Source organism: Crassostrea angulata, chromosome 3 (assembly GCF_025612915.1).
Source record: "Crassostrea angulata isolate pt1a10 chromosome 3, ASM2561291v2, whole genome shotgun sequence".
NCBI classification, from domain to species: Eukaryota; Metazoa; Mollusca; class Bivalvia; order Ostreida; family Ostreidae; genus Magallana; species Magallana angulata.
Window position 1 is genome coordinate 38,698,906 of NC_069113.1, and position 13,493 is coordinate 38,712,398.

General features: G+C 33.3%; 1 protein-coding gene across 1 annotated transcript in view; it reads left to right on the forward strand.

Annotated features, from left to right (window-relative positions):
* Window positions 1–5,363, forward strand: part of LOC128176394 (uncharacterized) — a 29,406-nt gene extending 24,043 nt beyond the window's left edge. Inside the window, exon 5 of the mRNA XM_052842695.1 lies at window positions 4,940–5,363. Coding sequence (XP_052698655.1) covers window positions 4,940–5,187 — 248 coding nt within the window. The 3' untranslated portion in view covers window positions 5,188–5,363. The remainder of the gene's footprint in view (window positions 1–4,939) is intronic.
* The last annotated feature ends 8,130 nt before the right edge of the window (window positions 5,364–13,493 follow it).

The window sequence follows — 13,493 nt, forward strand, 5'->3', positions numbered from 1 at the left end:
ATGTAATATGACTAGAAAATCACCCTGTTAGAAAAGAAAAAAAAGAAACTTGATTATAACCTTAAGAATATCCAAGGGGAAAACAAACCACTTTTTAGCATGTGGTCTTAAGCAAAAGATATCCTTTAGGAAAGGTTACTTGCTATATTCAACGTACACAATTTCACTTCAGGGTCTTCACATTTTCATATTGCATAATGAGTAGAAAATGTGAAGACAATTAGACACAGCTACAGAAGATGCAATTACATCATTTATAGATATGCATGTTACCTGTGCTTTACCTCCTAAAAACCAATCATCGTATGAACATGTTAGAAAAAACAGAGTCACGGTCATTCTGTTGGCTCCAAGAAATACAGCAACAATTGCAGATTCCATTATCCAAAGCCGCCTAATGAAAAAACAATATTAAGTTATCCAGCTGCTGCAACAGACATAACACAGGGAGAAGCAAAATGGCTTTGTAAACAGTTTTAGTTTATATAACAACTGCTGGTTATCTTGATAATGTCAGTGTCAAAGACATACTTTAGAATTGTATTTTGTCATCAGACACATACCACAAATGTCAAAGACATACTTTAGAATTGTATTTTGTCATCAGACACATACCACAAAACCTTGACTGTATCCAAATCCAGAACTGTTTTTGGTAAAGAACACCAGCAGAACGGAACATCAACAACTACAATCCAGATAGTCGTATATTAAATACTGGAAGCCAATATGGATCTCCAGGATATATGTGATCAATACTCCTGTGTTGTCTACATTGTGGCATATGTCACAAAAGATGAGAAAGAAATGTCACCAATGCTAAAAAATGGAGCTACTGAAATGAGAAATCCTGATGTTAAAACACGGCTAAAACACATAGGTCATGTTTTCTTAAGAAATAGAGAAATAAGTGCCCAAGAGGCTGCCCATATAATTATTGGCTTACCTTTGAAAAGGTGCATTATTCAAATTATCTGGATATCAACTGACTCCAAATAGAATAAGTATTTGTATTTTCAAGTCAAAAAGTACATATATATAAAGACACCTTAGAGAAAGAATCCACAGACATAAATTACAGGAGCATTGTTGATAAGTATGCAATAAGACCATACACCACTCTCTTTACTGACTTGTGTCTAGCAAAGTTTGCATCTGTGTTGAATAAAGTTCCTCTTCATCTACATCAGTTCATGAAAACGATCTTCTAGATGACCCACCATTAGAAAACCAAACTCATCATGACTAAAACCATTGTACTACATGGCACATGTATTGAAAAGAAGAGAAGAAACACACCAGCTGTTCCCAGATATCATGTAGTATCTGAAAACGAAGATTCTGGAAAAATGTTATCATCAGCAGCTCTTACTTTTCATTCCATGGAGAAAAGAAGAGGAAGATCTACTTGAAGGCTACACACTGTATGATGAATCTTATCAAGACATGAAACCAATTATTCTATAAAACAAGAATGAAATAGAAAAACATTTAGACAATGCAACATATGCAGTGGAACAATGTATTTATGATGGGATGCCTCAAATGCTTGCTCCTGAGGTAAATATGTGTCAATCAAGGATGAAATTGTGATTCAAATAAAATTGAAGACTCTGAAGATCATCAATGAGTTCACGTACACACAGGTACCTCATTATCAACAATAATACCTCGGGAATTATCAGATAACCAACTTCAAGAAATTGTGTGAATTCTTAACAGTGATTAAAAAGAACTCTTTATACACATTACTGATTGGTGCACTCGTTTGAAAATAGGAATGTCTCCTGAGTGGAGGTACAGGTACTGGAAAAATCAGACTTATAAAAGCTTTGTCCCATCAAGCTTCTTGTATCTTACAGACACAAGGACAAAACCTAGAACATCCTTCAGTTCAACTCACAGCTCCGACAGGATGTGCAGCATTCAATACTGGAGGTGCTACATTGCGTTCAGCATGAATACTTTCACTAAAAGGATTTTATAGTTTAAAAGAAAATATTTCATTAATTGCAACATACCAAAGCAAATTTGAAAATTCTCATTATTCGTGAGGCTTCGATGCTAAGAGAAAGACTTTTGCAAATGTGCACAAGCACCTACAAGATACAAAAAATGTTGACAATACTGACAGTATATAACAGTATAGTTGGAGGAGTTTGAACATTGGCAGTCGGAGATATGTTCCAGTAACCACCAGTGAAAGAATATAAGCTGTTTGATGAACCTCCTTATGTAGATCCTCAGGAAATGAGCATTATTTTATCAGAATTGTGGTCAGAAAATTTCAAACTTCATGAACTACACACAATCATGCGACAAAGAGATGATACCTCATTTGCCACAATACACACAATATAAAAACAGGAGAACATCTAAAACGGAAACTAACACTCTCAAATCCAGAATCAGATATGATGAAGAGTATCCTATGTCAGCATTACACATTTTTTTCTACCAGAGCAAGTGTTCAAGAGCACAATGAAATGATAATAAACTCCTCACGACCAAGTACTCATAAAGTTATTTAAGCCATAACGAATTTTCAATCAACAGTAACATCATTTGATGTTGATTCATAGGCGGGGAACCGGGGGGGGGGGGCTTTTTTTTTATCGCAGCAAAGATAATTGTTCCTAATTTTACTTTGAAAAGATTGGAATATTGAGAAGTTGGAGTCATAGGTATATTCCCTCCCCCCCCCCCCCCCCCCCCCCCCCGCATTAGGAATTTCATGATTTGGGGAAGAACATTTTTTTGGTAGGAAAGAATTTTTTTTAACTATAGGTGTACACCCCCCCCCCCCCCTCCACGGATAAGGATTTTCATGATTTTGAAAATCAGGGTGGTTTTTTTTGCTTGTCAAGATTTCTGAGGATTAGTCTAGCCCCATCCCCCCAACTTTAAATTTGCTTCCGACGCCACTTTGATTCATCAGTCTGCGATATCCCAAATATAATGAGAATCACCCCACAAGCAAGAGTTATGCTTATTAGGAATATTGATGTTGCGGACGGAATGGTCAATGGATCTACAGGAATAGTTCTTGACCTAATTTATGAAAATATTGGCCTGCTTCCTTCTCTTTCGAATTGCGTTGTTGTCATATTTGATGATCCATCCTGTTAAACTATGACACGTCAAGCTTCAAATATAACAGCTCCTGTCTTGCCATTAGAAGTCATACATGTGGGCAGAAAACCATAATCGCCAAAAATAACCAAAATTCTAATTCCCCTGGTTTTGTGCTTTGCTTGCTCCTTGCATAAAGTTCGCTGGGGTACACTGCAAAATGTTGCTTTATCTACTGCTATTATACGAACACCAGGAATGATGTATGTTGCCCTCAGCAGAAGTACTAATCAAGAGGGCCTATATCTATTAGATTTTCATGAAAACTCCATTAAGGTTTCAGAAGCAACAAAAGATTATACGCTTTCAACCATATATGAAATTAGGAAATGTAAGAATTTGTCACAAAAACAAAATCTAAACCAATTGCATATCGTCTGGCTCAATACTCGCAGCATAAGGAAACCTTTCTAAACAATGATCAGTTTATTGGATCAGGAAATATTATAGCCTTTACAAAAACATAATTAAAAAAAAACAAGACAGATTAACATTCAAGATTTTCCTCATCAGTTGCGCAAAATCCGTTCAGCAGGTATAGGTGGTGGCATTTCCATCACAACGAAAGATCATATTCATCTTTCTCTACTTACAACACCAAAACCCAGACAAGCATGTTGAACCTGTGCCTTAACAGGCACGTAGCATCGTTTTTGAAAGTGGGGGGGGGGGGGGGGGGCAGACTCATCCAACAAAAAATCTCGGAAAGAAAAAAAAAAGGAAATTAGGAATTTCCCAAAATCTTCAAATCCTAATCCGGGGGGGGGGGGGGGGGGGGCGTACTATATAGCTTTAATTTCAATCCTAATTTCCTTATTTTCATATCAATGAAAACTCCAATGATAATTCAATGTTTTATATGTAAATTTAAAAAAAAAATAGTTGCTGCGAGAAAAAGTGGGGGGGGGGGGGCTATGTCTATGCTATGTCTTAGACTCTTGAATAGTACACTTTATGCAGGGGCGGGGGGGGGGGGCTTCAAACAAATCATTCCTTAAATAGTACACAAATGTTCCTCTTAAAAATAAACACTTTTCAGCAACTGGCATCTTCATTTTGTTTTCTGAAAGCGGTGCCCTTTGAGATAGACACCATCTCAATGAGCTAGTTTACACATGAACTGAAATGGGTGTGATCAACATCACATGGTTCCTCTGTGCGCTTGGCAATACGCGGTCAGCACAATTAATATGTGTGAATGAAGTACGTTGTAAATTGTACCTACAATAATTGAAATTCTATTAATATAAGTAACTGTAAATATAAGGTATCATTCATTGACTTTGATGTGGATTTCAAAGCAGTCTGTCAGGTAGTAAAATCTAATAAAGCTCGGAAGATTTTATTAAAAGGTGGTCACAGAGAAACGCCTTTTTATGAAATGTGTGACATCATATTAAGGGTATTTCAAAAAGTCGGTGTATGGCTATTTTACCGATTCTTAAAATTGATACCGTGCTACCAACTTGCTGTTTGTCCGTAATTTTGTAATTTATCTCGAATAAAATTAAAATTTAAAAAATGGTTCGATACTAACTATAATATGCATGATATTCCGGTCCAATCCTGAGCTTCTTGTTCATATTCGGAATTGAACCGACATGCAGCTCTTCCCTTTCAGCTCTGAAATTCAATGAACCATTTGCTTTCATACATTTGCACTAAATTTTTTTACTCTTTTACCATGAGTTTTCTGATAAGAAAGTTTTGATAAACAAAAATAGGTACAAAATATAAATCTTCAACATTTAGTTGGAATTTTAATTTGTTGTGATTTATTAATAAAATCATTTTTGTCAATACATAGCATCTACCTTATGTGAAGTACCACACGAATACTGGCTGAACGGATACGATACAGATAATTCCGGGACGTTTACATGGATTGACAGTCAAAATCAGCCAACCTACACTAACTGGTACACTGGTGAACCGAATGATTCTACAGGCATTGGTACTGAGAAATGTATTGCATCATCTACTGGATATATGGGAGTATGGGTTGATATGCCATGCTCAGTTACTAGACCAGTTGTTTGCGAAAGAAATTTTTAGAAGAGATATATCAAGTGACCAAATTAAGTGAATACAAACAATTCTTGTAAAAAAAATCACTGTGGCGTTGATTTTTAGTTTCAAACACGGTGCTATAGGACACCTGCCGCTAATAATATGGATAAAAGTTCATAATGTAAAAAATTTCACCGTTTAAATTTTTTTTAATTTTACAATATTTGACTCAAAGAATATGTTTGTAACAATTTTGGAATGGTCAAATTTATCAAAACCCCCGCGGGCTATTGTGCTACACTGTAAGGTAACAACTCTGGGAAAGAAACCATTTTTTATGAAAATTTCTTGATTTTATTGTTTATTTTGATAGTTGTATGCACAAAAAATTTTATATTCGTTAATATTAAAATTAAAATCCATATAACAATTAAATCATGATATACCATTTTCATATTAGAACTTGCAAGTAAAAGAATGAATGATTTAGGTTGGAAAACGTTAATTGATTTATTTGTAGTGATTATAGAATTATGTTTAATTTTGTTGACTTATGCCTTATGGTACTCTGAGAATAAATTAATTTAAAGTTGAATAATTGACATAAAACATACATTTTCTCAGTTGATTTGATACGCAAGACAATGCTCTACGCATGAACAGTCTCTTAGGCGAGGCAAGCTACTGACAAACAAGTTGATAAAACAGGACTACATCTACCTACAGTCTCGATTGAATTCATCTTGTCGTAAGTTCTATGGGCGATACAACGACCTTGTCAGCAAATATAATCCACTGGGTCGCATGGTGACCGACGTTTTTGATACTTATTGTTAGACCATAATTAATCTCCTCATTGTCTACGGATTTTTCCCGCTTTTCTGATTACGACAAAGAGCACACGACGGGTGTGACTGGTTAGCAGAGGATGTTCACTCCTCCATGACACCTGATCATTCCCCTAATTTTTTTAGAGGTCCGTGTTTGCTATTCTCCTTTTTGTATTTTTCCTTTGAATTTTTATTTGAACACTGTTCGTTATTACCACAAGTCATTCATGTAAATATACCTATATTTACAAAATTTCAATTCATATGCATTTGTATCTTGGTGATGTGGCGGTGGGTGGAAGATTCACACAGACAGTGTTTAAGAGACATTTTAATAAGAATTAAAATCTATTATTTTCCCTTTGTATGATAATTTATTTTATGCAATATGAAATTTATTTTTAATTTTAGTTGATGCACATTTACTTTTAATATTCCCATAATTCAAATTGAATGCCAACAATGATAATTATGTACGTAAATGTACTCCCATCCCAAATTTATACACAACACAGCAAGGGGATTTGGGATAGTATAGATATTATGAAATCAACTTGGTGGGAAGTGTATAAAAACGTGTGTCATATTTATTTTGATCTGTTGCGTTTACCTGTATTTTCCTTATTAAAGCATTCTCTCCTACAATAATTCATTTCGCGAGGGTATGCTCCGCTGTGCGGTGTCCTTGTTCGATATTTATAAATAAAAATGTACCTCGGAGTTTAAATGATGTTCATTTAAGAAATAAACAACAATTTTGAAAGTTCACCGAGATATGAACTTTGTTGGTTACGTAATCAAATTCTGTGAAGCCTGAAGGGCTGCTCGATATTTTATGTTTTTAATTACATGTAAACAAGCGACTAGCGCGTGCTTTAGTCATTGTGGCGTCATGAAAAAGTTGATGCAGAATTCTGTAGGTTCATGAAAGAAAACATATTTGCAAATGTAAATATTCAAGAAATAAACAGCAATTTAAAAAGTTCACCGAGATATGAACTTGGTTGGTCACTTGATCAAGTCCTGTGAAGCCCGAAGGGCTTCTCAGAAGATTTGATCACGTACCAACCAAGTTCATATCCCGTTGAGCTTTTTAACATTGCTGTTTATTACTTATATTTAAGTCGTTCTCGCTATTTTGTAGGTTCATGAAAGAAAATGTATTTGCAATTGTACATATTCAACAGTATTTCTTCTTTTAAACGCCCCTCTAGCTTGGCAGCTTTGAATACACGGTTTAAAATAAAAGGGTCTACGGGGATTTTGCATTGCCAGCGAGATGAAAGTACCCGGAGAGTAACATTAAAAGATTGTGCGAGGTATTCAGAGTGACTTCCGAATGGAGAAAAGATGTCAACATTTCCCATTATTAATCTTCGTAAGAATCTCTTTTCGTTCCTGTTATTTGTATTTTTCACCATAATTAAATCAGAGCATATACTTCAGAATCCCTGTTTATGGTTTTCATTTCTTACTACAGATAGTCAGGTCATATGGGTTTACATCTTTTTTCATCGATATACAAAAGAAAAACGAATTTTAAGGTTTTAAAATATATTCTTGAAAAGGGCCAGAGAAACATGGCTATACATTTTCGTGGAATTAAAAGCTTGGAAAATTAGAGGAACCCTCTCTTTGTCAGAATCAAAAATGGTTCCATTGAAATCAAAATTTTCAGAAATATTAAAGAGACACCACGGCGCATCTTATCAAAAAACCGACTTGAAAAAATTTTCCGATCGGGTTCGGTATTTTTGTACTACTCATTAATGTATAAACTTTAGAAAATTACAACGTTCTCCATTAAATAAATCTAATTATTTCATTAAAATTAATAATTACGTATAACCTATCACATATATACATCGCAACGTGTTACGGGGTCAGCCTTCTATACTATTACGCATGCGTATTTAATGTAAACAAAACACATGCAGGGCTCGCGAAGATTCTCCTGTACACAATGGTACATGTTTGTTGATAAATATAAGTTTTTTCTACTTCTCCCAGGTAATATTTGTTCAAAGTTTTTAAAACAACCACAATTATTATTTTGTAAGCATGTATTTTGCGTGCTTATCATAGGAGTTGACTATACTCTGTCCCAAGATATCCTGGATTCACATTTTGCTTAATTGCTTGTAGTTTTCGGCACGTGTCAATTACTGTCAATCAAAATCCACTTGGTACAAATAAACGATATAAGATTATTCTGGTTTGTACGACTCTTAAATTTCCGGAAGCTCATAATTACATTAATTAGGTACGTGAAAGGAATTTTTATCGATTTCAACTGTTACAATCAACGTTATTTCTTATTTCCTAACGAAACTATGGGTAAATCTGAAGTTATTCACACGTATTTTTAGCTGTACTGTCTCTTTAAGCTACTTTAAAAACTTTCCAATACTTTCTTTTTAAACCAATTTCACATTTTTTTTTATCAAATTCCCAAAAATTACACAATAAATCTTCATCTTGTTTTATGAAAGGTTATTCCAATAACTGCGTAGCTTGATATACTATCATTTCTATTGAAAATCGTGTAAAATGCTGTACAGGTGTTACACAGGTGCATGTAGCACTTGATTACAATGCATGGCAACTTAAGATTTTCCAGCTAAACAAAAGTACATATCCAAATTCGTACCGGTACTTTACATGTAATGACTTCGACTGATCATCTTAAAATTTATTATAAGTAAGCAATGACTATAGAATATTACAACAAAAAATTATCGGCTTTTTAAAGTACCTGGTTGCATATCCTATTATTCTTGTGAACATCTTTCCTTGCACCACATTTTGTGTGAATTTGATTGAGCTGTCTCAAGTTTTCAATATCACTCGGAAAAAATGCTTCATAATTGTGACTTGATGTATATCTGTTTTAATGGGGTTAATTCAGAAAACAGAAACCTATTGTTGTGCAGTGTGTCACTTTTCTAAGAAAACATACATGTAGACTTGTGGGTTTTATCAAGAAGCTCTGTACAGAGAAACGCATTATTGTAAATAATAGCATTTATGAACACATGTAATTAGAATTTTAACGTGTCCAATGTTTATATTTTATATGTTATATCCGTGTTTATCCTTATTATGTTTTACCTAGGTTATAGTCTTATCAATGGGGGTAATGGGGGTAATTTTATCAGCCAATGAGAGAGAGAGAAAGAGAGCTGATCATTGTACGTCACTTTTTCTTAGGACAGTGGGGGTTTTCAAGTTCTTCCCCACCAACCACATCTGTAATAGTTGTATAAGTATTAGTGTAATTCATAGCTTTTATATACATAATTGTTGATACTCTTCCATTGATAAATAGTTTCAAATTTTGTCTGCCACCTCTTTTGCACGTCACTGTTATCATTTTCCCACTGGATTGTTTAATTTGAATATTAAGGTAATTTGATACACTTAGGAAATTTGTATCATGTTTTTATAAGTGATGTATTGTGTAATTTAGATTCTACCTTTACTGAATTGTTTATCTATTATAATTTCATGTCATCAGTTTTAATAAATTACAATTTCATTTATCTAACTTGGTGTTTGTGTTACTTTTTGTATAAAGGAAGTTGGGTTAGGAAATGGAATATAACTCAAACAGGTGCCTGACGTTAAAAATATTTCTTTTGATAATAAATTGTCCCTTGTATTATGATAATAACAAGATACGACACGATCGCCACTTACGCATAATTTGCACAACCGGAAAACGGCCCCAGTAGATCCCCTTTATAGGTGAAAAAGCTTCCCATCATATTATTTTCCCCATATGGAGAAATGGTGTACATTTTACTAATTTGCATAGCGGCCATTTTGATTTTCATTACAATAGAATATATAGAAAGGAATGAGAAAAATCACAAATTATAAAAAATAAGTATTTCGGAAATATTTTCTCCTCATTTGGTTCTGTCATTTACATCATCCGGGATTGGAATGTGCTTGTTTTGTTTACATTAGATATTGAGATGGCGGTTCCTTTTGAATCTGAAATATCGAAGCGGGGCGTTGTAGGAATAAAGTGTGTTTTAGTGATGAAAGGCGTCATGAAGGGATTTTGGAATTATTTTATAATATTTGCCATTCATAGCTAGGTAAAGTAGTGCCTCATATATTTACAAAGTTTACATTGCAAACTAGTTGTGTCAGAAATTTTGACTTAAATTAAGAAAGTCTTGTCGGTTCCTTTTTACTTCCAATTTAGCATTTTCAAGACTTTCTCTGTAAGCCATCGGACTTGCAACTAGGCATATAGGCTTTATATTGAATCATTAGGCATATAGCATATTTTTTATTAAGAATTATCGTTATAAATTGAATGAAATTTTTCATTTTATAATTTTATTCTGTTTCAAGCTGATATTTTTAGCTGTTTATCTATTTATTTACTCATTTTAGCCGGTATAGTCATATTTTTTATAAATTATCTATGGTTGGATAAAGAGGTATTCAAAGTGAATTTTAAGTGTGAATCACTGATTGTGGTGACAAAAAACATACTCAGATAATCTATACATTGCCTAAACACACGTTCTCATTCAAAAATGAAAGTTTTGACGTAATCACACAAATTTCATACATAAAAGGTATGTAATTTTCATTCGTAAGGGAGACAATTTGGAGACATAAATATTAATGAGAACAGTGTCCCGTGGCATTTAGCTCATGAATAAAGTGTACGTGATTTCTCCATATGCCGAAACCAAAATCGGTATATAGCCCCTCCAGTCGAAAAAGCACCCTTGGATAGATAATTTCCTTCTTGTTTCCGGATGCATCGATATTTGACATATTCTTACTGTCAATGTATTTAAGAATATTCAATGTATTGTTTATAAGATTTCGAAATATGAATTTTGCTAAAGTTTAATTATTGTTTTAAAAAAAAACATTTAGAGTTATCTTCCATTTTCATATTGATGTGTATTTCCTGCAGTTATCTTTCTTTTTTTAACCTAGAGTTATCCTTTCATTTTACAAATTTAGAGTTACTTGTCCTAATTGTTGACTTCTCGTTTTGTTGTTTGTGTGACCAACACAAGGACAATCAGTCAACATATTTTTGTATCTGTATGCTTCCACACACGGTAAGTAGTGTTCTATTGATTTATATTACATACGCGGCTATTCATTTTTATGTTAACTGTTTTGTATTTTATAATTAATGCAGTTCATAAGTAAATCTTTCATGTTCTTGGAAAAGTATGGAATACCATTAGTGTCATTGTCAATCTAAATATATAAACTACATGTACGTTTAAAACAATTTTCTATGGAAACCCATTTGTGTTAAAATGCATTATTTTGAACCTTATCTTTAATACTGTTATTTTTGTTTCTATTCTTTCTTTACAAACTATTATTATATGCACTTTGTCTTTACATGAACATTGTTATGGAGAACGTATGAGTAATTCATACTTTGATTTTGTTTCAGTTTTTGACCGCATACACAATAAATTCGAAGCACTTGATTGTTGTGTTCTGGTTAACTATCTGCAATCAAAATTGATCGTACAGTGTACCATTTAAAATCTGACTATCATTATTACAAAAAATGTTTCGTAACAAAATGATTACATGTGAGAAATGAAAAAAAAATACATTTCATATATCTGGAATACAAATGGATGCATACATTTTTTTTAGAGAATCAATTTTTTAAAAACCAAAATATAAAATAAGTGCCGTTATTTGAGATACTTTGTTAGACAGTGTCATAAAATGGCACAAACCTAGTGTCTGATGTATTCTGAGTCATAATTATACTCGCTATTCGAAAATCAAAGTCTTTAACTAGAGATACCGTGAGCAAGCTCACAAATGATACGCTAAGAAAATATATAACTCAAGTATTTTTCTATCATAGAAAATAATGGGTGATATCTATTTTACCGTCTATGTTCTATAAATATTTTTTTTAAATTGTTAATGCTATTATGAGTACACAAACTAATTTCTCATCTTTAAATTTCTTTTTATTTCAACTTAACTGTTAATGCATGAAGACGTGTATTAGATTAACAAGCACCGAATTGCGTTTTTCCATCCAATATAAAAGTAAATCTAAAAGTAAATTGCAATAAATCCCTGACTTGCTCAGTGGTAACGATTTATTTCATAACAATTATTTTTTTCATTTATGTTTCAATGCTTCATCTTACCATGATATTGTAGTTGTTGTATAAAAGTTGCTTCTTTGTAGCAATTGGAGCAGGGTTTGACATCTTCTACAACCTGTTTTCCTAATAACCGCCCTATACTATCTGCTATTTTACCTAGACTTTCTTCACAAAACAGACCAGAATCAATACCTTTTAAGAATCATTAAGGTATTCCTTGATCGTTATTATCACTTCTTTTTTACAAATATTGTCCTCTGCATTTTCCAATTTTTGTCGTTTTACTCTTTAACATCTCAAAAATTAAATAGCTCCCGACGGCTTTGACCCCTTCCCTACCAGTTCTTTGTTTTTAGTGTCTCACGATATGGCTGTTTTTTTAGCCACCGAACTGATGTACAATAACAGTAATTTAACAGTAATATAGTTAATGTAACTCAATTTTACAATCAATTTATGATTTATATAAAAAAAAGATGTAAATATAAAAAATGCAATTCTTTCTTTGATAATTCATGCGGGTTATGAAGGTGGCGATCATTGCAGAAAAAAATTACATAACCCTCGTTAGCGGATAATGTATTTTGTCTGCAATGTCGCCACTTCCATAGCCTGCATGAATCACCAAAAAAACCATGTTACGCGCATGTTTACATTATCTTCATTTACCCTCCCCCCCCCCCCCAATTGAAAAAAATTCTAGATCCACGCTTGTTTAAAGACATAAACACATAATATCACTCCATTCTTTTTTAATCAGAAAAGTTACTAAAATGTTATTATGATGATTGATGCTAAGACATTGCCTAGAAACTGGCCGAGGAAGCATTTGCCTTGTAATATGCCTTTAATGCAGAGGTGCAAACGTAAAAATTGCAAGTGCATTGCATGGCCCATGTATCTGCCATACTTTGTTTTGAACGATTTTATCACTGTTATCACCGGAAGAATATGAATGAATTAAAAAGATAAAATTGAACGAAAACACATACGATGATCTACTGTAAACTACATTGTACGTTCATTTGCGTTCGAGAATTTTTGCGAGAACTTCATTGTCGCAAATATTACTCGCAGACCAGTATTTGCTTTAAAGTTGTATTAAAAACACAGGTGTGGGTAAGGCTTGGGCGCAAAAATTAGTCGCCGCGAACCAGTTCATCTTAGGTAAATCTCGAAATAAAAAAGTCTTTGCGAATAAGTTTACAGTAACTTCTCACGGGATTATCTCGGCTAACATACAGTTTTTAAATCATTTATTGCATTGACTGTGTTAGCACAACCACTGTACATAGTTTGGTCTATCTCTGAAAGCGATAAATAATTGAAGACATTATTTAATTTAAACATCATATCAAGAGCTTCATATATTTGAAACTGAAAATCA